At 44.4% G+C, this 27,242-nt stretch overlaps 1 protein-coding gene across 4 annotated transcripts in view; it reads left to right on the plus strand.

The window, feature by feature from the left end:
* Nucleotides 1-27,242, plus strand: part of ETV6 (ETS variant transcription factor 6) — a 221,393-nt gene that overhangs the window by 164,573 nt on the left and 29,578 nt on the right. For 3 of the 4 annotated variants that reach the window (XM_069489514.1, XM_069489515.1, XM_069489516.1), the window contains exons 3-4: nucleotides 9,469-9,633; nucleotides 21,473-21,607. In XM_069489514.1, the coding sequence (XP_069345615.1) occupies nucleotides 9,469-9,633; nucleotides 21,473-21,607 (300 nt within the window). Of the gene's footprint in view, nucleotides 1-9,223; nucleotides 9,235-9,468; nucleotides 9,634-21,472; nucleotides 21,608-27,242 lie in introns of those variants that run through there. The other variant, XM_069489518.1, reaches the window with a different exon arrangement.

Below are 27,242 nucleotides of genomic sequence, written 5' to 3' on the forward strand. Positions count from 1 at the left end.
CGAGCTAGTAGGTGGCAAAACCAATACTCTAACTCAGAACGATCTGACTCTGAAACCCAAGTTCTTATCTAAAATGCTACGTGCCTCTCACTACATTGGGCTTGCTGCCCAGAAGCAGAAATGAAAAAGAATCTTCTAAGTCATGTTTGTGAGGGTAAGTGGCAAGCCCTGGGCCAGTTTTCGCTGTCAAAAGGTTTTCTGCCGAAAACCCCCTTTGTGGCTAAAACTAGGTGAAAGTCAGAAATAGCCACAAAATGAAGTTTGTAAGAAAAAAGCATCATTCAAGGGAATTGACTGTGACTTTGGATCTATACATGAACATATAGTATTCCTGTTCTTGGGGTTTTGACTGGAAGACATGAGTATAACCTTCCAACCTCCACGTGGAAACTGAGTGCTGAGATAGGGGGTAACTTTGAGTACAAAAATAGGCAATGTTTTGGAACTTCAAATCTCTAGTGACAGAATTCACGTGCAGAAACCATATTTTGGTCAAATAGCATATCCAAGGTTAGAGGCAGACCCAGGGGAACGAGGAGGCTGAGCTTGTCGGAATGCATCCAGGGCTGGCCTGGGAGCCTTGAGCACGCGGTGGAGTGCGGAGAGCAGGCCAGTGGGGACGGGAAAAGTGTCAAAAAGGCTCCAGGAAAGGTCCTGTGGAGCTTGAAGGGCTCTAGGGATTCTTGGTTTTCTTTTGGTGGGCAAAGTGCACAGGGAAGAATTCTAAGGTAAACCTGCAACCCCTCTGCAGAGGACCGTAGGTGCTCGTGGGCCCTGCACAGGGTTCTGGATCTACAGCTAAACCAGGCCTGCCATGAGAAGTTGAGTTTATGGTTTATTATTCCTAATTCCCTTGCATTTTTACAGTGCATTTTAGAGTGCAAGGGACTTTTACATCCATCATTTCCTTTAACCCAGAGGAAGTTCACTGGGCTAATACAAAACACCTGGAGCTGGAGTTCTGGTCCTACACGCACTGTGACCTTGGGAAAGTCCCTCGACTCCTCTGAGCTCCAGTTTCTTCTGCCAGTACAGTTGTGCCAGCTTCAGCTCCCTCACGGAGTAGTTGCTGGGATGACACGGACGTGGAAGCATCTGGTAATGTTTTGAACTGCACAGATCTGAAGTGTCCTGGCTATCAAAGCCAGAGCTGGAGTGAGTGATGAGGATGATGTCCAGGGGAACAGGAGAGCCAGTCCCAGACTGCAGAGGTGAAGTGTTTCGTAATGGGGATCTTTAGCCTTACAGTATGGTATTACCTGGCAGCCGTTGTGTGCCAGGCACTGTGTGCAGATCGCTGAGAAATCCCCCTCAGCTACAGGCATGCACGTTTTAACTCTTAACACACATATCTACCGAGTAGCAATTTTACCTTCCAGAAGGTAGAAACAGTAACGAGGGGCACTGCTAATTTGGACTCAAATCTGACAAATGAGGAAGAATTGGTTGGCAAAGTAGAAATCATGAGAACTTTGGGTGAGAATGAAAGCATCGTCTTAGAATTAGGGGGAGGGAAAAGAAGGAAAATTTTTAAAATTTAGTGAAAAAGTACCTATGATTCCATGACCTGAAATATGAAATACTAAGACACAACTCAGGAGAGTCAGGGTTCTCTTGAAAATGAAATTCTGACTTAGCAACTGCATGTGGCCCTTACTGGAATGAGAAGGGAGGAAAGCAACTAAAGAAACTGGTGAGGCTATGTTGGGGATATTCTCTAATGAGCCCAATTTTTAAATAGATCTTTTTAAAATATAAAAGTAACACATGCTTACTATAAAAAATTGGGAAATTAAAAATGAAAAGGAGGCCATAAACATCACCTATAGTTCTATTGAGTGACAGTTACTGTTAATATCTTTATTACAATATTTTTCTGTGCATTGAGATTGTTATATATATATGCACACACTGTTTTGTTTTTCAATATGAATACATACTCTATGAATATCTTGCTACTGGCTGCATAATGTTCTAACATAGATGCTGTTAATAATTTACTTAACTATTCACTTATTGATATTCCTAGTTTTTCACTATTAAAAATAATACGTCCGGGTGCGGTGACTCATGCCTGTAATCCCAGCCCTTTAGGAGGCTGAGGCAGGAGGATCACTTGAGCCAGGAGTTTGAGGTTGCAGTGAGCTATGATGATACCCTGGCACTCCAGCCTGGGTGACAGAGTGAGACCCTGTCTCAAAGAAAAACAGATAAACCAAAAAAACCACTGCAATAAACATCTTTTTTCACGAAAGGTTTTTCTACATACTGGGTTATTTTTTTAAGGTAGTTTCTCAGAAGTTAACATTTACAGAGCTCTTAAAATTATCACCAAGTTGTTTGCCAGAAAGATGATGCCAATTTATCTTCCCACTGTTTTGTGAGTACCAGTCTAATGAGCTCAGATTTTTGAAAAGATGTATATAATGGATGAAAGAACAACTTACTAAAAAGAAAAATATAAAGGAGAATTTCTTAGACCTATAGTGAATTTCTTAGATCTATAAATGAGCCGAAAACTATGGAAGGTGCTTAAGAAAACAGTAAGGGGGGTATAAGAATAAGCGTGATGTCACCTTGCTGATTGGGTTAGGTGGAGTAACAAAAATCAGCAAATGGCAAAGAGAGAACAGAACTGTTCAACTTCTCTCTTCCCTTTCTTCCATAAAGGAGGATGATTGTCAGACTGAAACAGGTAGTGCAAACATTGGCATAAGGGAATTGAAGCCCCAGATAGGTCAATTGATTGTAAAAGTGAATCTAAGTTGTTCTAAATAAATTCAAGGCTCTTGGCCCAGACAAATGATATCCCAGGGTAAGGAACTCACAGGGGGGAAAGATAAGCCATTGACAATGATCCTTCAGGGTTGTGGGAAATGGAAGAGGCACTAAAAGAAAGAATATGAGCTGTTGTTTACCTGATATTGGGAATAGAAGGGGAAACAAAGTGTGTGTACAGACTAAAACAGCTAACCCGATAGAACTTCCAGATGCAATTCAGGACGTGTTCTCAAACATGTTATGTTATGAGAACATAGGAAAACATTCACTTTGGAGCCAGCCATCCAGTCCTCATCCTCTCTCCTCATCCTCTTCAATAAGGTTACTGTCAGTTTTGTGGTTACTGTGTTTCAGGACATAAGGAAGGCATTTCATTGAATTTCTAATGTTGCTATTATGGATGAGCTTGGCAAATGTAGTACAAAAACCAGAATATTTAGATGGATTGATAATTGAACAACTCTTCCCAAAAAGAGCCAGTAACTTGACCAGTATCCATCTAGAGGAGGTGGCTGCTGTGTCACCAGGGTGCTCCCATTCCACCCTACCTGATCAGCACCTGTCAGTAACCTGTTGAGGTGACAGATGTTTATCAAAGCTGCAGATGACGTGAAACTACAGAGTATAGATGATACTAGAAATAGATCCAAATCTGGAGGGACTACAGGAGGCTAGAATCATAGTTAAAAATAGCAAAATGAAATTTAATATTGATTAACATACATTCTTACAGTTGGGTTCCAAGTACTAGCTGTATATGTGCAGGGTAGGGCAAGATCACAAAAATGATTCTGGTAATAACAATAGCAGAAAAACAATAGCTAATTATTTACTAAATGATGGCTCTGTGCCAGATACTGGCCTTTGTGTTTTATATCATCATTATCATTTGTATAATATTACACAAGCTTTATGTCATCTGCAAGTTTAATAAGCACAATCATCTATGATTCAATGGTACTTAATTCACAGGTTTAAAGTTGTCCCCATTTTTCAGCTGAGGCAAGCAAAACGCAGAGAGGTTAAGTAACTTTACAAGGTCACACAGCTGGGAAATAGAGGTTCCATGCTGGTGCTCAGTGCTTGCATGCTTAACCACCGTGAAACTTTGTTCTTTTTTTAATTAAATCATAAATTCAATTTGGTGTCCTGCCAAAACACCAAATAAGCTTAGAGAGGCAGGTGGTTAATAATGGGGACTTTATGCCAGTCCGCCTGGGTTCAAATGTCGGCTCTTCCACAGGTCAGCTGTGTGACTTTGGCCAAGTCACTTAACTTCCCTGTGCTCTGGTTTTCTTCTCTGTAAATGGGGATAGTGATCGTTCCTACCTTACAGGATTGACATGGGGATTAAATGAGTTAGATATGCAAGGCATTTAGAAGGCTCCCAGCACCTAGCAAGCACTTGCTTACAAGTAAGTGCTTGCTGTTATTAGGCTACAGGGGAAGCGATATGGTAAGGTATTGAGAGTTGAGACTGCAGGAGCCAGACCACCGGATCTCAGTCCTAGCACCACGACTTCTATGTGGATTGCAGTTTTCTCACCTATAGAACGAGAATAACAATCATTGTAGGCCTTAGATTCGGTGCAGGTGCTCCGTAATCCTTAGCTATTACTGTCAGAAGTGTATTGTCCAGAGAAAGAAAAGTACTGGTCCTGTTCTTAGTGCTGTGTTTAGGAATGGGTGCCAGGTAGGATCTCCGGAGGAGGCAGGCTGGTTGGTGGGGGTCTACAGGCTGCAGTGGAGGAGTTACACCTGGACCAATTAAGGGCATTGGATCTGGAGGCAAGAGGACTAAGCAAGGAAGTGATAATTGTCCTCATCGTGTCAAGGGTTACAAAATTGTTGTGTGATTGAATCAAGTTATGAGACAACATGGAACATCAGAAAGAGGGGACGTGGGACAGATTGATCATGATTCAACCTCTTGACTTTTCCAGGCTTCATTTTCCTAATTGGTGAAATAGGGTGTAGGTTGGACTAGATCATCTCTGAGGTATCCTCCATGTTTCACATGTTATGATTCTGTCCTCCAACCCGCAGAATCTAGAGCAAATTCCTGTTTATACCAGAAGTTTGGGATAACGGGTATTTTGGGTGAATGGCTACTGCAGCAGAAAAGCTTAAACAGAGTATTGTTCAGACCAGTAAAATCACCTAATGACTCTGAGCAATGTGTCATTATAATGACATCTGTTAAACTGAAATGAGAATACCAATGCCTGTTAAACTGAAACAAAAATACAACTGACTTTGCGGGGCTTTTGTAAGAATTAAATGAGGTAATAAATACGTGTGAAAGCACTTATCAGCTGCAAAGCACTGCACAGATGCAAGCTGATATGTTTATGATTGCCATGGCTGGGTTATAACCTTTCCAAGAATTAGAATAAAACACCCATAAACACTAATTCGTCTTCCATGATTCAGAAGATCCTTCAGGAAGTTACAAAATCTCAGAGTCATGGTCGTGAGCATGGAGTCACTCAGTAGGAAAAGGTTCTGACTACTTGTATTCTTTGGTTTTTAAGATTCAAATTAAATAGGATCCTATTGACTACGTTAAATCCTGAAGGGAATAGAGATCACATCCTTGAAGCCCCTCGTATTAAAGATGAAGTTACTGAGGCAAAGAGAAACTGACCGGCCTGCCCAGAATCGCATGTTAATTCATGGCAGATCTGGGAATAAAGTCCAGGCTCCTGACTCCCAGCACATTTTTTCCTCATTAGTTTAAACATAACTCAGAACATCTGAAATGAGGGTGCAAAAGTACTGATACGTGTGGCTGCCCTTTTGAATGTGGAATTGAAGAAATATTAGAAGAAAGTTTAAGGGCCGGAGTATGTCAATGAGGAGGATGACACCACAAACTTGACCCACGTGGGGGAAAAAGTGCAGTGGAATTCTTAGTAATTTTCTTAATCATAGCAGTTCATTTCCTCTGTACAAAATTCTTCCCAAATATTCTCTGAAATTAACTGGCATTAAAAATGCCCATCTTAGTAAATGGCTCTCAACGGGCTTGTTACGTGCATAGGGAGTGGTATAGGTGCAGAATAACGATGTCTCTCTCTCTCTTCCTTTTTTCTCTTTCCTAATGATCGTTAACATCTATACTCTTCGGCTTTGTTGAGTTCACGTTGAAAGGGACAGCTATAAAACAAGTTCTATGTGATCCTCCCTCATCCTGCCCATGTGTCTTGTATCCCATGCGCAGCCGTGAGCTGGCTAGAGTCTGAACACGGAGCGTCCTGAGTGCCTGTGAGCACTCCCCGAGTAGCCCGCGAAGACAGCGCTTTCTTCCTGAATGCGTTAGAAGCAGAGTCCCACCCACACCTCCCTCCTCCTCCCATTTATAAATCTATTTCGCCAGGGATCTACGCATTTTTTTTTTTTTTTTTGCATATTTTTAGTCTGTTGGTAACTTTAGAAAGCCTCTAAGATCTAAATCTTGGATGGGTAGGAGTCAATTCACTCCGTCTTTTTTGAACCCCTAATAGATGTTGAAAACCAATCTCAATTCTGGATCTGGAAGGGACATGCATGGTGTGACAGACAAGAGCACAGACTCTGGAACCAGGCTGCCTGCATTCCAGTCTCACCTCCGCTTGTCACTAGGGCCTTGTGACCTTGGGCAAGTCCCTTAAACATACTGGTCCTTAATCTCCTCATCTGAACCCCCATCTCCTAGGCTTGTGTGAGCATGCAGTTAAATGAACTGATATTTATAAAGTGCTGAGAACGGTGCTAGGTGCGTGGAAGTGCTTAATGAACGACTATTAAGTAAATTAAATCGTCCTGATTAGACCAGAGCTGCCTCTGGGCACAAGCCTCTATTCCTTTTAGATGCTGTAACACACAAGGTCTAAGAGCCCTGAGGTTTGAGGGAAGGAGCTTTCTTTTCTCCTCAATTAGAATTGCAAAGCACATCCTCCACCACAACCTTTTTATTCTGTTGAATTGAAAAGGAAATAGCAGTGGGATTGACTTTGAACACCAAGGTTTCAAGCCTCTTTCCAGCTCAGTGAAGTGTCCACCTTCTCTCTGTATGCTAACAGGGGAGCAGCGACTCCCATAAATCTGTGGAGTGGCCCCGAGCAGGTCGCTTGCTCTGCCAGGATCACTTTGGTGTCACTGCTGGGATCGCGGCAGCCTTCCCAGTGCGCCCCCTCTGTTCACAAGCCCAGAGCGCTCGCCTCGGTTCCTGGTGAGGGGGTTTCCGCGCGGTGGCCCTGGCTGCTTCACGGGCTGGGCTGTGGGAGAGATTAATGGGAAGTGAAAAGAGAAACTGTTGTTCTTAACCGGCAGAGCTGTTTGGAGTGTGTGACTCTTCTTGTATTTAGGGAAAAGATTACTCATGAGTATTTTCTTCCATAGAATAGAAAGAACCTCAAATTACTACTTGCGTCCCCCACCCCCTTCTCGCCCGCCTCCCTCCGCTTCAGCGTGTCCTCTGCAGAAACTTCAGCATTTTACTCTCATTTCCCCTCCCAAGCGGGATTCAGTTCTGTATTTGCTTTGGCACCCGCATTTCCAATGAGCCACCCCGTAGTTTTTCCTGTTTCTGACTGCGCCTCCTCTGCGCTCTGGCCCCCTTACCGCCCGGCGCTTTCCCAGGCCAGGCGTGCCCGGACCGTCGCGTGTGTCCCCTAGTGGCTCCTTGTGTGAGGGACAGGGAGGTGACCATCCCGAAGAGCAAATGGCTGTGCTACACCTGTCAAGGGTGACACCATTGACAGGGAGAAGTAAGGCTGAAAAATCGCAGTTCAAAAATTGCGATTCTGCTGATCCAGCCTCACTGCCACTCCGCCTCCCTGTGATTCCAGAGATGCATTTTCAAGGTCATCGGAAAGAGCTGGACCCCTCCCGTAGCCTTGGACCATTTTAAATAGGCAGCGCTTTCTGGCCTAGGCACGAGTCAAACAAAACCTTTAGTGGCCATATTTTATTCTAAGGATCATAGAGCGGTTGCATACTACAGATTCCTAGTCTATGATGCTACTGTTTTTCCATGTGAAAAAAATTATCGTAAAACTTAAAAACCGAGAAGAAATTCTTAAATGTCCATCTCTAATTATTCCAGTGCCCAGTAGTTCTTCATTGGTGCCCTACAAGATGGACTGGGTTTGAGGGGACTTCCACCGGGTTAGAGGACGCCATTCTTATAAACTATACTTTGCAAAGGAGCCACTTGGAAGACAGAGCTGACAGTCATGCCCAGAGGCCCTGCACATTCTCCAGGGTGTGTGAGCCATTTGCTCCCCACTCTAGCAAAGAGGAAGAGCCACCTATCCAGTAGACCAGACAGCCCTTTGTCATGTGCATGCCTGGTTTAGGACGAAAGGTGATTCTTCCCAGGATCAAAATGAAGGACACTTTTATAACATACCGATGGAGTCTCCTTACATGTTCGAGTAACTTATACTGAGAGACTGAAGCTTCTCTTAGCAAATACTGACTGTCTTGTACTCTGAACTATTGATTCATACCATGTGATTTTAGAGAATGGAGCTCTGTTGAGCATCTAGCTTCTTCTAACCCGGCAGTTCTTAAATTTTTGGTCTCAGGATTCCTTTCAATTCTTAAAAAATTACTGAAGACCCCAGAGAGCCTTTCCTTATGTGGGTTATATCTATCTGCATTTACCATGTTATAAATTAAAACTGAGAATTTTTAAAATGTTTATTCCTTGAAAAATAATAAGCAAAGTATGTAGTAGTATAAATATATATTCAAATGTCATGTAGCCTCTAGAAGACTCTACTGTATACTCATGAAAGAATGAGAGTAAAAAAGGCAAAAAATCTCTTAATGTTGTTATGAAAAGAGTTTTTACTTTGTACATGCCCTGTAAATGTCTTGGGAACCCCAAGGGGCCCCTGGACCACACTTTGAGAACCACTGTTCTAACCATTTGACGGATACATGAAAGATTTCCTACATTAGCATAATAAAATAAAAATATACTGATAGACTCAACGTCAGGCTCCCAGAGACCCAACCTGAGCCGCCCTCTCAGCCTCACCCCAGACCTCCCTCCAGCCTATTACGGGTCCTACTCGGAGTCCAGGGATCCCCCCACCAGGAAGTCTGACACCAGCAAGCAGAATACAAAGGGGAAAGACCTTGTATCCTTACCTCGCCCTCTTACTCCCACAGGCTGGCCTGATGGTTTCCCAGAGGCTGAGTGAATTGTTCTTCCTGGAAGAAGTTTCAGGGAACATTTCATTATTTGGCAGCTCCGGAAGGTCAAGCCCAGCTCCGGAACAGTCTCACTTCAAAGGACGCCGGGCTGCCATCAGATCAGTCTGATTCTGAGGTCTCCTCCACAGCACACTGAGATGTGTCCTGGTCCTGAGCCCCTCAGGCCACCACAGAGCAAACCTGGAATCAAGACAGTTTCTGGGGCTGGGCGAGGAAGGGCAGGACTCCGAGACCTACCAACACGTAAAAAGGATCTTTCTCTCATTTTGCCTCTAAATAAAACATTAATCTGGCTGCGCACTTGAGCACTTATGAAGCTAGCATTTTAACCTGGGGCTGAGAGTTGGACATAAGGGCTCCTGAGACATGGAGACTCGGTTTTGTTAACTATTCAGAGATCTTTTCCCTTTATTCCAACTGTCTAACTGACAAGACCTTTTTTCTCTCTCTCTTTCTGCCTTGCTCTCTCTCCAACAGGCTTGCAGCCAATTTACTGGAGCAGGGATGACGTAGCCCAGTGGCTCAAGTGGGCTGAAAATGAGTTTTCTCTAAGGCCAATTGACAGCAACACGTTTGAAATGAATGGCAAAGCTCTCCTGCTGCTGACCAAAGAGGACTTTCGCTATCGATCTCCTCATTCAGGTGAGAGTCTGCACTCTTGGCACATGCTCAGCTTGGACAATCTGCTAGTCCACGGATGGTCTCTGCCACCCCCCGCCCTGCCCAGAACATCTCCACGGGAGGTCAGCACGGGCGAGGGAGGATGACAGCTTAGTAGAAAGAAGATTCCGCTGACATGAGCCAGTGTGAGGGGAGAAGAGGAAGAGATTCCAGATCAAGGGGAGAATTTTAAGGCTAGGAGAGGTAACCCACTTATGACCTACAGACATTGAGACTTAAGGAATCCAGTTGTGACACCAAAAAAGGGAGAAAATGCCGCTCCAGGCCTTTCACTCTCCCTTGCCCCTGATTCTGAAGACCTCTGAAAGAGGTGCCTGAGAATGAGTGTGGGTTGTGCACTGCTCAATTCTAAACAAAGACAGGAGAGGAAGGGGAATGAGCGTGCTGAGGCAGAGGAGGTAGAAAGGAAAGTAGAAATGTGGGAACGAGATCAGGGTTGAAAAACAGGATTTTATTTGGCAGGGTTGAAAAAAGCTGAAAAACAGGGAGAACCTAGTGGCCAAGGTGAGTTCAGAAATAAACTTGGAGGGCTTCAAGATTTTTAAAAGTAACGCATCTCGTAGCTTGTAGAAATCCTAAAAAATACCAGAGGAGGTTTCCTCAGGCTTATCTAACCAGGAAGACTTGGCAAATTAAGGGTTTCTGAGATCACGTGGGAAGATCTAATTCAGTAACAAGCATTGGTATCTGCAAAGTGTATTGCCCGCCATGGATAAGACTTCAAATATGCTTCTCAGTTTCATTTCTTAAAACCTATGGATATTTAGAAGACAGCTATCTGGGAACAGCCTATGCCCCGGGGGAACTCTGGTCTCAGGTTTATGCCTCTCGAGGGGTTAGGTTTTGAAGTACCAAGAGGCTCATTCTGCCGAGTCCCGTGGCAGCCTTCGACTTTGCTGTCACTTGTCTGGCTGCGTCCCTTTTCTCCTTGACAAAGGGCAAGGATCCTGCAGAAGGTCTTGGCACAGTCCCTAGCTACGTTCAACCCTTATTTGCTGCTGGCGGCCTGCCAGAGGTTAATAAACTAACCGTCATGAGGAAACGTCCCTCCGTACAGGAGCTGAGATAAAGCGATAGCCCAGTATCTCCCCTGCTTTTTCCAGTTGCCACAGACGGTTTAGATGAAGAAACGTTAAAGGGGAAGTTTCCCCAAAAGTAGAACTGTTATTGAAACTTGAAAGTTTATCTCTCTGAAAACAAGTAATTTTTAAGGTTTTAGAAGGACACACACGTACCTGAAACATTTTGTCTCAAATCACTGATTCTTTCTGTAATCTCACAATAAGAAGACTGCAAAACAACCGTATAAATAAATAAAAACTATCTGAAATAATTCCATTGAATTTATTGCAAAATACTTCCCTTTTCTGTTCCAGTGGAAACTCAGAGATGCTATACTCAAAGAGACAAAGTTATATATATGGGGGGGGAAATAACAGCTCTTTTGTGTTCCAGTGAAACCATTCATGTAAGGCAAACAGAGTCATGTGTTTTGACCTGATTTGACTTAGACCTTGGGCAAGCTTTCCTCTGGGTCTTTGTAAATTTCCCCTTTATCATATCTCAGGTGCTCCTTTTTATCGCTGGTTTATTTTTCTCCCCATTGACCTCTCAATTTTACTTATGAAACTAGGTTCTCTCTGCTCAAAGCTATACACAAAGATATGTGAAAGCCTGACGGTAGGTCCGTGCCACTTTGTCAAGCCTTTGCCGGGGTGGGCGGTGTGCAAGGTGCTGCTGCTCTCAGGGAGTCCAGACGAGACCGGGCTGCATTGACCCTGAAGGCCAGAGGATGCAGACGAAGGGAGAGAGCAGGATGGGTCTCACGAGAGAAGGAATGGAGTGGGTGGCCCGTGAAGGCAGAACTCAGTAGGCAGAGGGTGGCTGGAGCAGCATCAGCCTCGTGTGTTTGGGTGAGGGTGAGAAAGGCCACCTGGTGTGCGGCAGAAGCAGAGGCAGGAAGGCCAGCTACCGCTGCCGCACTAGAGCCCACGCGAGGTGCTGTAGCCCACAGTGAGGGGTGGCGGTAGACGTTCATTCCGTGATCATCACCAAGCAGCTCCGGGCCAGAAGTACAGAAGTGCGGGCTAAGGGAGGTCACGGGGAGGAGAGGTATGTCCAGCGGGATTGTCAAAGGAACCTCAAGGGTATGGTAATGGAGCCAGACTTTGAAAACTTTGAAAGGTAAACAGGAGGGAGATAAGGAAGGGTACTAAGGAGAAAGTGTCGGCCAGCATGCGGAAGAGTTCAGAGATAAGGCCACAGGTGGCAGATCCTCCCTGTAAAACTCCCTTCTGCGTCACTCATCACGCCTCCCCACGCCTGTGTAATTGCCTCCTCGCGTTTCAGGTTGTGCTGACTCTTGGAAAGCTTTATGTGACTCTCATCCCTGCTTCCCTGATTGCACCCCACCTGCCTTTCCCCGTCTTGTCGCACCTCAGTCTGGGGTGGGTGTGGTTGCTCTTTTCTCCCCTCACACACACCGTGTCATGCGTGTGTTTGCTGCTCTGTCTCCCGCGCCTAGCGTACAAAGTTCAGCGGGGCAGGGATTGTGTCCTATTAAGTTGCCGAGTCTCCGGTGCCTAGCACAGAGAATGGCATCCAGTCGGCACTCAGTACATATGGCTTGAATTATGACCCAGTTTGAGAGTACTAAGGTTAAGAAGTTTGGATTTTATTTGGCAGGTGATGGGAAACCACTGAAAGGTGTTGATCAGGAGAGTGTGGTTGGAACCTTCTCTTTGGAGCAGACATTTGCCATCAGTGCAAAGGGTAGATGCATTGGGTCACTTGAAGCAGGAAAGCTGGCTTGGTTGCCGTTGTTACCATCCTAATGGGAGACATTGAATCCAGAATTGGAGCAGTGAGACCAGGATGACAGTACTTTGTGCGCAAAGTGGCTAGCTAAGGTGGGTTGCTGATTTGGAAACAGTGGTAAGAGTTTATTTTGGGGCCAGCAATGCCAGGACACACAAGAAGATGTGTCCTGTTCTGCAGTCGGATATCTGAAGCAAGAGCCAGGCCAGAGCTGGGAATGATAGATGCTCGCATCATCCCCATCACATAGATATTTATGAAGTGGGCATGAAGATGGATTTATACTGTACGTAATTTAATGAAGGCATCAACCAGAAAGCCATAGACAGGATGTCAAGGTGATACCTGCCAGTGAGGACTACCTGGAAACTTACCTCACAATACAGGAGTGTTGTCAGAGGGTTTGGAAGACAGAACTAAGGAGGGGGTGAGAAGACCCATCTCATGACGTGGCCACCCAGCAGGGTGAGGAAGGCATAGCGTAGCCACATGCATTCTCCTTACTCAGAGGCAAGGTCTAGATTGAAAATCCTTTTTATTTCCTAGATGTTACCTTTGCCACTTCTGACAAGGGCTTTCTGCTTTAGCAGTTTGGCATAGTAGGTACCCCAAGGCCTGGGTTGGGATATCTGTCTACACTTGGCTCTTCGCAAATCACATCCCTTCATCTGGACTTATTTTCCTTATCCATGAAATAGGGTTTTCACACCATGTGCATCCTAAGCTCCCTTCAGCTCTTAACAATTCGGTCTGACTTCAACACTGAAACCGCGTTAAGTTTCTAGTAAACAGTATAGCCTCCTGCCCTACAGGCAGTGAATAAATACTTGGATCTCCCTCAATCTGTATACTTTGTAAAACTCGTACTTCACCGATTTTTTCCTGTTGCCTTCCCTTGAATCTTTTTTGCTGGGTAAAGAGAATCAGCAGTAGCTTCTTACTAGTCATGGCGCTGCTAGAATAAAACAAAAGCATCGGGATGCCCCATCACTGTGAGAGGATACTGACATCTTCCACTCAGCCTTATTTCCTACCTGGCCTCTCCCAAAACTGTGCTGTCTGTATATGGAAGTAACATTCCTTAAAACAGCTGATCTCCAGTGTGGAGAGGTGATAGCTGGGCTCCATGAGTTATATTAATAATTAACTGGAATATCAATATGCCTGAAGTTCAAATACTTAATGCCACAGTCTTTGTGAACTTAACAAAATTACACTTACTTTATCCACATCCAGGATAAGACTTCTCCATTGTCAACCATTAGAATAAAGCAAGGAACATTTAGAATAGGTTTTAAATAACTAGATGGTCTCTATACAGAAAGATTTCAAGATTCAAGATAAATGGAGTATTTTCTTTGGAATATTCTCCCAGTCAGAGGGTATTAGAAGACAACAAATTTATAACATTTGGAAAGCTAAAGAATAAATGTAAAGGGATCTGAATTTTATAAAAACCTCACCTAAACAGAATAATTTTGCCTTGTCCTTGGGCTAGTAGGCAGTTATCACATTAAATGGTTTTGAGGTGATTTATATTCAAAGAGGTATTTATTTGATCACTTGACTACTTTGAGTCTCTGAGAAAACACATTGCTAGGAAGGCACAGACAAATTGGCATTTATATTAACTCTTACGTAGAGTTATCCATTGTTCGACATTCAGGTGGGATGGATTTATGTACCCATTATTTTATATGAACAAACAACCCACAGATTAAACATCAATTTAATTCATGTTACACTCACTCTCTACCAATGCTAAAAAAAAAAAAAAATGTAAGAAACATATTTTTTCAAAGTTCCTTCAAATCAGCAAAAATGCATTAAGGATTTGCTAACTATATTGGGGTATATAAAATATAGTATACTATATTTTAGTATACTAAAATCTTTTAGTATACTAGAGTGTGATTTTGCATATTATTTCCAGACCACCAGAACCTTTGTCTTTGGAAATATGCTTTTGCTTACATTCTTCAAATACAACAAAATTCCCTTTCAAAGTTAAACTGAAAATTCTAGTCTTTGTCTACATATAGTTCTTTGGACCAATTTGCCTGTTAATTTCTATTAAGCAATGGCAGATGGTTTTCTAGATTGAATGTCAACTGGCTATTTTAGAATTAAGTCAGAAAATTCAAGGATTTGGGTCACAGAAGGGAAGTTGTAGCCCTGAAATGTGGGAATTGTAGCAGGTATGACCCTTGACTGAAAACACCCAGAGTTGGCTCTTTCTCCTCATACTGTGTCTTTGAACAAGCAAAACAATGTGTATCACACATGAGAGAAAAGCTTAGATAAGTCACTTATGGGAAAGTCATTTATTTCTTAGCACATTAGTCCTCCCATTTGTGAAATGAAGGTAGTCACTGTCACACAGAGTGATGTTATGATGACATATATAAAACAAACTGTACAGTACTGCCTTCAGTAAAGCGCATCTTATTTCACAGTATTTGTTTCCTCAAGAGCTCATTATTTTGCTTATTTTACCTTATGTTCTATATCCAGCTCGAGGCAACTGTCCTACTACACCTGTTTTCTGAATGATTTGTTCTTGTCTCAAATATAATATTCAAATTTCCCTGCAACCTGCCCCCTTTTTCTCAGGGTCTCTGTGTCTAAGATATAAATATTAAGCTAAATTTCAAATATTTGTTCCTAAGTAAAAGCCTAGTTTATCTTTATGGTCATAGAAGGCATTTTATATTAAATTAAGAAGGTTAGTAATTCAATCCACCTATAAAAATGCATTGAATGGAATGCTTGGAAACTAGGATCCAGCAGAGTTAGGAAACAGAGCAGTCCCATGACAGGAATGGGCGTGTTCAGTGGGATCCCCGAGGCTGTGACTGCCCCGCTGTTCTTGCTGTTTAATTCATGCTGAAACTTATGGGAACTGAAGCCCTGGGCTGCATCCTACACCCATCGCAGAAAGAAAGGACACAGCAGAGAGAACCTTCTGACAGATCTAAAAAGTACCCCCCAGACCAGGCATGCTTTTATTTATTTTTTTTTTTAGTTGGTCAGAAGGAAACTAAAATCTCTGAATCAAAATGAAAGAGAAGAGAGAACGGTTTGCAAATTTAAGAATGTGTTACTTCAGATAATCTACATTTGAGGATATGTACGTAGCCAGTCGTCATCTGGAAAATGCAAATTTGAACAATGTTAGAGTTCTGCTTTAAACTTGATAAACTTGAGAAGTGAAAAGTTGTAAAACCCCTGGGAGAGGCTCTAGGTAGCCTTGCAGATGATGCAAAACATTGCTCCCTGCCTTCTGAGAACGAGTAGTGTATAATAAAAACTTTAAAACTAATCATACCCTTTCACTGATAATTCCATTCCTAAGAAAATTGTCCCAAGAAAATCATCCAATAGTGGCAAAAAAAAGATGCCCTTAGCAATGCTATTTATAATAGTAAAAACTGGAAATTCCCCAACCACCCCCAACGTGGGACTAGCTGAGCGAACTCGGAGAAGGTAAATGTCGTGGACGACACCATAGCTTTTCAGCCACTCGTTCACTCACTGGTTTATCATTTCATCGGTAGATTGTGCCGTGCTCTGCAGGTCATGTTCAGGATTTCAGATGTTACTTTAAAGATGGGTGGAAGCCATCCAGGGTTTCAAGCAGAGGATTGGCATGACGAGCTGCAGAGGTGGAGCAGTGGAGGTGGGACACCCGTGTGGCTGGAGTCTAGGAGCAGTGGGGGTAACCTGAGCTCAGGTGAGGCCAGCTGAGGGAAGGGGGTGACTCCAAGAACATTTAGAAAGCAGAGTCGACAGGTCTTGGATGTTAGATGAGAGGGAGAGAGGAGTCAAGGATCACTCCCAGGTTTCCGGCCTGACCAGCTGAGCATTTACTGATCTAGGAACACCATCTGGTTCGTAAAGACTTTTGTCTTAGATGCATTAAACATGCGGTGCCTGTATGACCTCCAGGAGGAAGTACCTGGGAACTGAGTGTGGTTCTGGAGCTCAGAAGAAACACCTGGCTGGAGTCGATTTATCCTAGCCGAGCCGATTGAAACCATGGGAATAGATGAGGTTGCCCAAGAAGAAAGGCTAGTGAGAGCCCTGGGAACCTTGGTATTGACAGGTTGGAGAAAGAGGAAGAGCAGAGAGGTGGGGAGAAAACCAGGACAGGTGGGAATGTCTGAAGCCGTAGAGCATTCTAAGAGGAGGAAGGTAGTCATTGCTGGTGGTGGATGTTGCTGAGAGGTCAGGCAGTTCCCCAGGTACCTCCCATTGCCCTTTGGATTTGGCAACAGGGAGGTGACCTCAGCAAGAGGAGGTTGGAGACGGGTGGGAGTGGGAGCCAGATGGACGGTGAAGGAATGGAGAGAACTGCGGTGAGCAGCTCCCGGGGAACATGTGGCTGTGACAGGAGGAGAGAAACGGGAGTGGTACCTGGAGGGGAAGACGAGAACAAGGGGGAGGTGTGTGTGGACAGGAAACACTTGACACTGCTTAATTGCTAAAGGGGAGAAACCCAAACAGAGAGGTTGGCGATGCAACTGTGAACGGGGTGTGGGGGGCTGGGGGAGAGGGAGAACCGCAAACTTGAATTGTCTGCACGAAATGATGTCGGCGGGAGAAAAATATTCCATCCGTATGAATGTGACTGTAAAACTTATGCACGTGCTTTAAATGCAAAAGTCCTGAAACAAAAGAGTTTTTTTGCCAGCTTTTTTGAGACACATCTGTTAATATAATAATTATCATACTCATAAGAGATATTATCCATTGATGGGGCTGGCACTTTATACATATAATCTTGTTTAATCCTCGTAATAGCCCCACCAAATCTGGGGCGTTATTCTCATTTTACACACAAGAATACTGAACTAAGCCTTGAACTGAGGCTGAAAGAGGAAAAGTGGTTTGCCTAAGGGTAGGCAACTGACAAATAGAGCAACCAGGATTCAACCTGGGACTGCCTGCTGCAGAGCCCAAGTTCTTGCCTCTAAAATTAAGTAACTTAAATAAATGTAAAGTTCTCAAACAGTATCTGCATGTTCTGGGTCTTCAGAGACTGGTAAGATTGACAAGGCAATTTGCAATAGTATTGTTCACTCTCTTAATTACCCATTTGAACCTAATCCTAAAAAAATAATAAAATTTAGGATTCTCAAAGTAGGTGCCTGGATTTTCAGGTCAAGATCAGCAGGGCATAATTGTATGTGTGTTTTGTTTCTGTGTGTGTATGTGTGCGTGTACCCAGGATAGGTTTTATGGCCTCGTATTTGGGGCATACAAATATATCTAGCACTTCTCCCAGGGACCCGTGCATGTGAAGGGCCCTGAAGCCCCCTAGCTTCATGGCAAATCTGCCTCTGTGCATGCATGTGTGTACATGAACTATGTGTATGTGCATGGAGATACATGGGGAACCAACAAACGCTATGGTCCCTTGACCAATAGGCTTTGGTTCCATTGCTTAGTACAATAGAAGCACTAGTTAGCACTAGGCACTTGTTTCTTTTCTGGGATAATAAATTCAGCAAGAATCCAATGGGCTAAGAATTTTTTGAAAAGTGCCTTTCAAATTTAAGCCAATGGTCGTTAGCTAAGTTAGACACACAGTGCTGTGACTCATGCTCTTTATTTTCAGTAGGCAAATGTAACTTATTTGCAAATACCTTCTTTATTCTAGAGACCTTTTTGTTAATATTACTTTTTAGGTGTGACCTGCATAAATGAAGGTATGCAGAATGTACGGAGGACAGGCTGGGTGTTGAGGAGCTCAGGGACAGGGGACGTGGAGCATGGGGGGGCATCTTCATTTATTTGGAAACCTGTTGTAGACACCACTCAGGGTCTGTGTTACCCCAGAAGCCAGAACTAAGAACCGAGGTACAGGGATTGCAGGGGAAGCCAGATTCCAACTCAGCAGGGGAACTTTCAACTAGAGCTGTCCAAAAATGGTTTGCTAGTGCTGTGGCCAGCTGCCCGTCACTGGAAGTACCCAGCCGAAGCCACTTCCTGGCAGCAGGAGGGGAGGCAGGGGACTCTATCTAAGAAACCTCTAGAATCCTCTCTAGGTCTGAGATTCCACTGCCAATCCTATGCTCACAGCACCTGCACGGTGAGTTGGGTCCCCGCCCCCACAGCAGGGATGTGTTAGTGCGGAGTCAGCCACATTCCCCACCCGAGCCCCTGGATGCTGAGGAAACATACCTGTGAATGGACTGGTCCAGCTATGGCCGCACTCTAGGGTCTTAGAATTAAGTTTTTTCCTGGCCTAGGACCTTGGGTCCATGCTCCCACCCATTTGCCATCCCTCATGGGTGGCACTTAACTTCCGCTGTCTTACTAGATCTCATAACAGGCTCACGGCTCAGGTGAGAGGCTGGCAGCCTCCATCAGACTCACTCTTCCGCAGCTTTCTCCTGCACGCTTGGAGAGAAACCTCTGTCTGTTCCCTTGGCTGGCTTCGGGCTGAGAGCTGAGAGCCCTGGGAACGTATGGGGTGGAACACACGTCGGCCCCACTGTGGGTTTAGCCCCCAGGTTGGGACGAGATGTTCAGCCTGAGAATGGGCGAGGAGAATGGGCCTGGAGAAAGTGCAGGGCGTGGCTGACGGCACCAGTCTGATTCCAGAGCATGGACTATTGACCTGTTCTGCCGTCTTGCCTCACTTTCTGTGTGTACGTAGAGACCTGAAAACATGGAAAGGAAAGCAGCTAGCCCACTCTCTAGCTTTTGTTGTCACCACCCCACCAGGGAGCTTCTCCAGGCCCAGAAGCAGCCTCCAAGCAGGGGCCAGGGAGCAGCATGTGCACCAAACCCAACGCTAGGCGCTTCCCTCATGTAAGCCCTGTGCTATTAGCTGCATTTTGTGGAGAAGTTCAGGGACTTCCTCAAGGTCACCTGGTGTGGAGGAGCTGGGCCTCCGACCCAGGCAGCCTGGCCTGTGTCTGCAGTCTGCACGCACCAGCGCCACACCAGCCTGCCTTGCTAAGTGACAAAGTTGAAACCCCCTCCCCCGGCACTAAATTTATATTTCCTGGCCTTCCCTTCCAAAATGAATACACTAATTACTGACCATTTTTTTTTAGTAATAGTAATCATCAGGAGCACATTTTTTAAATGTTTTCGTTTTCTATTCTGCAAACTACCGAAATAAAGCACTGATCAGACCCACAGGATAAAACCCAGTGAGCGGAGTGTGAGGCCGTGTAAATTAGGAAGGGTTCAGGAAGACGTTACACTAAACCAAAAGAAACAAAGTGTTGATTAGAGACTTATTTTTGTGTGAGATTAAAATATGAATCATTAAAATAGGACTGTATTTCAGGCTCCGTATCCTGCCTCATCAGAGGCATCACCATGACTACTAGGTTTGGATTCAATGAATTCCGAAGCCGTTTCCAGCTCGCAAATGCAGTGGCGTGTGCCATGGTTCCACCTTAAATATAACGTTTTGGGAAGTCTGGTTCAGGACATCTCTGCATTGTCCTGCCCATCTCCTTTTAACAAAATACCCCAGTGGCATGCTGTCTACAGCTCTTTGAAGTCTTTTGCTTTATTTAATCATAGCAGTAAGTAGTGGCAGAAAGGTATAGCAGTAGCAACCAAATTTCGAAGGTAGAGGAAGGAAGAGAGGTCAAGGAAAGGAACAGGGCTCCCTCAAGCATCGCTTCCGGTGGGGCACGCGGGGAACTTCATCTGGTGCCAATGGTAGCCGAGTGAAGGTTGCAGAAAGAAGGAAATTAACGTGGAGCATTTCTCCAGCTCATGCTGAGTTTGAACGGAAAAATAATACAGCAATATCTACAGCCCCAAATATGCAGTTAAACTAAGTTGTTAATTAAAGTATCTGTTTAAAATGGCTAAAATTAGAGACAAAGGCCTATTGTTTGGTACATTGTTGACTGCACATCCGCGTGTGGGGAAGGGCGTGGGGGGACAGTCAGAGGCCTGTGATATTTTAAAGATTAACCACCCACCCCTATGGGATTTGAGGCACCCACTTGCATTTTGAACTTGAGCCAAAGGGTGGGACAAGACCATGACAGTTTGTATGCTAATTAATTACTCAGCGGACACTTCAAATACTGAATACATCAGAACACAGAGCCCCCTGCTCAACTCAGCGCCAGCCATCCTCTGCAAGGGGCTGACATCTCGAGATGATTTTCTAGAGACTGTAGAACCTTGGAGCACTGCCTACATGTATTTTTAAAAGAGGGAAGCATCCCAGAATGTGCCAGTTCCTTATAGAGCATCTCCAATAGTTAGCACCTCTAACTGGACTTGTGAATTTTTTTTTTTTTTTTATATTCTTTTCTTGCCTGGGATTGGGGTTGGGTAGAAAGGCATATTTTTCACTGTAGGAAAGATTTCTATGAAGAATCTATGAGTTGTCATTGGAACATGAAAAATGTTCATACTTAATGACTTCATAATTCTTCTTTGAATAATCTGAAGTGCAAGCAAAGATAGATGTAAAATGGATATCTTCATAAAGATAATAGCAATAAATTGGGACAATTAAAATTTCCAGTAAAGTCCGGTATATCCCTCTGATGGGTCATTATTATGCAGCTACTAAAGCAGTTCAGTAATGTGGGGAAGTCTTTAAAACCTAATGTGGAGGGAAGAAGAGATACTAGACTATTAAAAGCTGATTCAAACTACGTAGCTGTAGATAACGATTATCAAGGCTTCTCTCTCTCAGCAGTGGGACTATAGGTGACTTTCGTTTTCTTTCTGGTTTTCTGCATTTTAAAAACTTTTTTGTATATTACTATCATCAAAAAAGTTTGATTAAAAAACATCACATGGCTCTGACCTTGTGAGTTTCAGGTGCTCCATCCTGTCCCCACGATCTCCGTCCGGGAGGGTAGGTGGCCGGCCTGTTTTTCTCACCATTGTACCTTTAGAACAGTCCAGGCACACAGCTGAAGCTTGCTAAATGGTTGTTGAAAGAAATATTCCCATTTCTCTATTTCCCTTTCCTTTTCCTTTCCAGGTGATGTACTCTATGAACTCCTTCAGCATATTCTGAAGCAGAGGAAACCTCGGATTCTTTTCTCACCATTCTTCCACCCCGGAAACTCCATACACACGCAGCCGGAGGTCATACTGCATCAGAACCACGAAGAAGGTACTTGCTGGAAGAGGCTTCTGTTTCCTTGCCTGAGGTTTAGACGCATCCAGGTTCAGTTGTTAACTTGATAAGCTGTTCTTACTCCTGTAAATTCACTTTTCATTCAGCAGGCATTTATTGGGTGCTTATTCTGCATAAGACACGGGGGGAATGCCTAGATGCATAAGATATGCTCTTGGTTCTCTGAAGCTCAGCCTCCAAGGGCAGCACTGAGATGGATGTCCGCAGCCGTGCAGAGGCATAGCTGTAATACAAAGGCGTAGTGGGAGGGGGTCTACGGCCAGGTGCAGGAAGCAGGCTCGGCTCATAGAGGAGGGGGCTCTGGTGGATTCCTTAAAGGTCCAGCGGGATTCTGATAAGCAGGGATGATGTGGAGAACTTCCAGACAGAGAAAATGACATAAAGGTGGGGCAAGACCTTGGAATAGGGAGCAGTCAGATGACTTGGGTGGTAGAGCTTATCTTCTCTCTCTCCCACTCTTTTATTATGAAAAATTTCAAACACACCCCAAAAAGTGAGAATAAAATAAATGACCCCCTGTGAGCCATCCCCCTGCTTCCACAGTGACCAGCATTTTGCCATTGCAGAGCGAGTCCAAGGAGCTTAGCTTGGAACCAGAGTGTGGAGAGCTTTGATTTCTGGGATATAAAGGAAAGTGGTGGGGAGTTATTGAAGATTTTTGAGCATGAGGTAATAAAAGCTGGGAGAAAGGGCAAAAACCCACACCCTATGAACTCAGTGTTGGGGCGGGGATTTCTTCGTCAGGCACCACAGGAGGCTGGTTAGAGTTGTGCTCAATGTCCATGTTTAGTACAGATGTCCCGGTTGTTCCCCTTCCCTTGTGAGTAGTCATAAAATCTTTGGTGGAAAACAGAAGACCAGGCCCGGCACAGTGGCTCATGCCTTTAATGCCAGCACTTTGGGAGCCTGAGGCTAGAGGATTGGTTGAGGCCACGAGTTCAAGACCAGCCTGGGCAACATAGTGAGACCTTGTCTCCAAAAAAAAAAAAAAAATTCAGAAGTTAGTTGGGCATGGTGGTGCACACCTGTAGTCCCAGCTACTTGGGAGGCTAAGGTGAGAAGATCACTTGAGCCCAGGAGTTTGAGACAGCAGTGAGCTATGATCACGCCACTGTACAACAGCCTGGGCAAAAGATCAAAATCTTGTTATTCATTAATAAATAAATAAATAATCAATCAATCATACATACATGTATAAATAACCAACCAGTCGACCAGTATTGAATTTAGGCCATGGGTGCAGTTCCAAAGTAGGTGCTTGGTACAGAAACAGGCATAGATGTCTTACTTTGAGAGCCGCCCCATGGAACAGCTGAGTGTGTGGCAGCATTCACTGCTGGGTTGTGCCTCGGAGGCTCAGGATGGCCACATTCCCCTGCCCAGATGGGTCAGACAACACATGTGCAAACATGCACTCCTATGTTTTCACCTACGCTTTTCTTTTTTTTTTTTTTCCTCCATTTTATTTTATTTTTTATTTTATTTTTTTTTTGTTTTGTTTTTCAGTTCATTATGGGGGTACAAAAGTTCAGGCTATATATATTGCCCATGCCTCCCCATCCCCCCGAGTCTGAGCCTCAATTGTGTCCATTCCCCAGACAGTGCTCATCATGTAGGTATACACCCATCCCTTCCTCCCACCCCATCCCCCCCAGTCAGAACTTCAATCGTGTCCATTCCCCAGGCAGTGCGCATCCCACTCATCAGGTAGGTATACACCCATCCCTTCTCCCCAGCCCCCACCTCTGTCCGATACCCAATTGGTGTTATGCCCAAATGTGCACTCAGGGAAACCAGTTTGCTGGTGAGTACATGTTTCACCTGCGCTTTTCTTTTTTTTTTTTCCCTCCACTTTTATTTTATTTTTTATTTTATTTTTTTTGTTTTGTTTTTCAGCTCATTATGGGGGTACAAAAGTTCAGGCTATATATATTGCCCATGCCTCCCCATCCCCCCGAGTCTGAGCCTCAATTGTGTCCATTCCCTAGACAGTGCACATCGCACTCATCATGTAGGTATGCACCCCTTCCCTCCCCCCACCCCATCCCCTCCAGTCAGAACTTCAAGCGTGTTCATTCCCCAGGCAGTGCGCATCGCACTCATCAAGTAGCTGTACAGCCATCCCTTTCCCCCAGCCCCGACCTCTGTCCGATACCCAATTGGTGTTATGCCCAAATGTGCACTCAGGGAAACCAGTTTGCTGGTGAGTACATGTTTCACCTGCGCTTTTCTGTAGGTCCAGATTACTAGGGGCTTAAAACCCCAGTCATTTCTTAAACTGATTGATCATCCCCCGGAGCAGAACTAATGTTTTTGTTTTGTTGTTGGCAAATTAAAAAAATGAGAAGTTTTTTGTTTTCTTAATTAACGCTTCACAAAAGAGAGCCTGACTCCAGGCTACCAGCATCACCTCCCTGTGCCAAGCGTCTCACAGCAGGGCCCTCGCTTCCGCGGTGGAGAATAAACGAGCATTTTGTGCATGTCCTTGCCTTCCTCTCCTCCTTTCCTCCCCTGGCTTTACCCTTGCTAAATTTAGCAGCTGCCCTCCTCCCCCAATTCGGTTTTTTGTTCCTTTGCTCTTCCTGCCATGTACATTTCCGGCTTGCATAATAGCCAACAGCCACTCCAGAGAAGAGGAGGTGGGTTTACTGAAGCTTGACGTTAAGGCAAGAAATATATTACCTGGCCTGCCTTTCAGACACAAAGGATGTGTGATAGGCGCTCTCTCTCTCTCTATTATAAAAAAAAAAGTGTTCTCGAATGTGAATGGAGACTTATAGTCTCACCTCCAAATCTTCCTCCTTTCCCCTTGGCCTGATTTGACTCATAAGTCAGTGAGTGGTGTTCTCGTTTGCTCATCAGTAGAGAAAGCTGGCTCACTCTGAGAGCTACTCTCGAACCAAGTAAATACAGATGTGCCACGGCATATGCTGTAATGAGTTTGCTCTCAAGTGTTACGATGTTGGTGGTAAGCTCGGTAGGTGAGAGAACGGAGCTAATGAGGCCAAGGTCAAAGGCATCACCACTGTCATCACACCCCGCAGACTAGTTAGCTCTGCCTCAGACCCGGCTCTTAAAAGTAGTGCGTTCTTAGAGACCATTCCTTAAAGCTGATGGCCAGGAAGCAAGATCTGAGGGGACATGTCCTCTTCCTTTTTCTATCCAGACAAGATCAGTACAAATTCCAACCACCTCCTCCCTTTTTCCCTTCTCCACCAAGAAGAAAAGATCCAGCTCCATGTGAATTATCTCCAGAATCAATACAGTTATATTTAACTGTGAAGGATAACAGATGACTGATGTGGGCATACGTTAACATATGGAAAGATCTGGCCCTGAAAAAAAAAAAAAAAGTCTGTGAAATTATACATATCAAATATTACTCCCCCAATGGTTTGTTTTACAGAACTGAGGATACAGTAGCATGTCGGAGTATGCTGGCCCAAGACAACTCATGCTGTTATCAAGTTGGCATAGCTAGGTAGATGGATGGATGGATGGATAGACAGACAGACAGATTAGGGCCCGATTCCACTTGTAAGCAGCCTGGCCCAGTGAGGTGTGCAGGGTCAAGTGCAAACACAAGTCTTCATTCTACCTCTTCGTGACTTCACCCCATCATGGCGGCCACCAGCTTAACCAGTTCAGACATTCATAATTTCACAATGGGAATTTATGTCGCAATACAATATGTCTTGCTCAATCTAGCGCCAGTTCCCCACATACATCCTCTCGATCTTACTTTGAAATCTCACCTCCCTTTGCAGTAGCCACGTGGCAGTGCTAGAAGCTAGGAAGCTTGTGTTCGCACAGAGGTCCCCCTCCGTGCCCGGACAGGAATGGAGGAGGACAGTGCTCATCAGACCCTTTATTTCGTCTACATTCTTTATCTCTACAAGTATTCTATTCTGAAATCGTGTCCTGCTTTGAGCAAAGCAGTCCTCAGATTACCACCTACCTCTAGAAAAACCAGCATTTTCCTCTCTTCCCTACTTATTAGTTACGGGAAGTCAGGGTGATACATAATTAGCTTAACCTTGTAACTTTTCATCCATACCAGAACACGTATGGCAGTGACACAGGGCTCCGTTAATAAGTAAGCCAGGACAACAGGATTACCCAGAACCATTTCAGACAGACTGGGGGGGCGTAGGGAGGGTGTGTGTATAAAAAATGTTTAAAGGGTGGGATCTGGAAGCCAGGAAACCAGCTTCTAATCCTCCATTCTGCCAGAACAAATCAGGAGGGCTAAGATTCTCATGTCCCTGGCTCCCAGTTTGCCCAGGAGTAAGACGGTGGATTAGACTAATGGTCTTGGAGCTCTCAGATCCTCCCGTTACATCCAGGCTGCCTGAGTCTCTGTGGGTGACACGAAGACAAATAAGACACATTCTCACCCTGAGGGTCTCAGGCATCTAAAATCCAGAAAATCATAACCGTGTCCTGCCTCGTGTTGCCCAGAAACAGTAGAAACTCTCTTCTGTTCTCATTTGTCTCACCTTGTCGAGAATTCTGATGACATCGCCTCCTCAGTCAAACCAGGAGTCCTGTCGTTCCCTCACTTCATGATAAAAAGCTCAGTCTAAGCAGATTCCTTTTCTTTGACTGTCATGACTCATTTTATCTGCGGAACGTGATTTAGAAGGCAGGTAGTAGTTATGTATCATAGAAAGGAGCCAAAATAAGCCATGATGCTACTTCTTTCATGAAAGCCAAGAATCAAATCATCTTTAGAAATATTAGACCAGCAAATGACAATAAAATAAATTTGTTTTTTCACACCCATAAGTGTCTTCAGATAACTTAGGTTCTAAAATCAGTTCCTTTTAGATCCCATGAAGCTAAAAGGAACTGATTTTAGCTCCTTTCCAAAGAAAGGCTGTGTCCCCAAAATATACATTCAGTTGCCACTGGTGCTTTGGTGGTGGAACTATTTGAAAAGTGGTTCCCTAAAAGCATCATTGGGTGATATAAAATAGGCTTTTCTTCTGGGCTAAAATTTCTGAGTAGGGCCAGCTTTGCAGAGTCACCCTGTGGAACTTGGATATGCCACAGTCTGTAGAGAGAAGGGACAAGATGTCCATTTCTCAAAACTTTCTCATCCCACCACCCCCTTGGGGACATTTTGATAATTGTAGCTCTTTAGTCCTGCCCTTTCTTGTGCCCCATCAGAGAGGTTATGAAAGGTAATTTTTAATCACTTTAATTTGATTAAATTAAATGTCCGCGTGTGCAGTACTGTGATTGTTTCTGCAGCAGGAAACACAGTTTTAAGGTACTAGTTCTGCTTTAGGGCAGCTCTTTGTCACGAACTGGACGTGAAAATTGCAAGTGGTGATGAGAAATTTCAAGCATCGACATACTGTTGATCTCAGTTTTCCTTACAGCTAGCACATGGGGATGGCCCAGACAGTAGAGAGAAATCATTTCTTTGTGGGGAGCAGAGAGGGTGGCATGCATTCCATGCTGGCCCACAGAAGTTTTATTTACATGATTGCTTTACTAGGGGGAATATTACCCCTCCCACCGCACCACCACCACCAAAGCCCAAAGACTGCTTTGGAGGAAGGAAATCATATACAATTTTAATGAGATAATTAAAGAAGATGAG

This window comes from Eulemur rufifrons, chromosome 16 (assembly GCF_041146395.1).
Source record: "Eulemur rufifrons isolate Redbay chromosome 16, OSU_ERuf_1, whole genome shotgun sequence".
Taxonomy (NCBI): domain Eukaryota; kingdom Metazoa; phylum Chordata; class Mammalia; order Primates; family Lemuridae; genus Eulemur; species Eulemur rufifrons.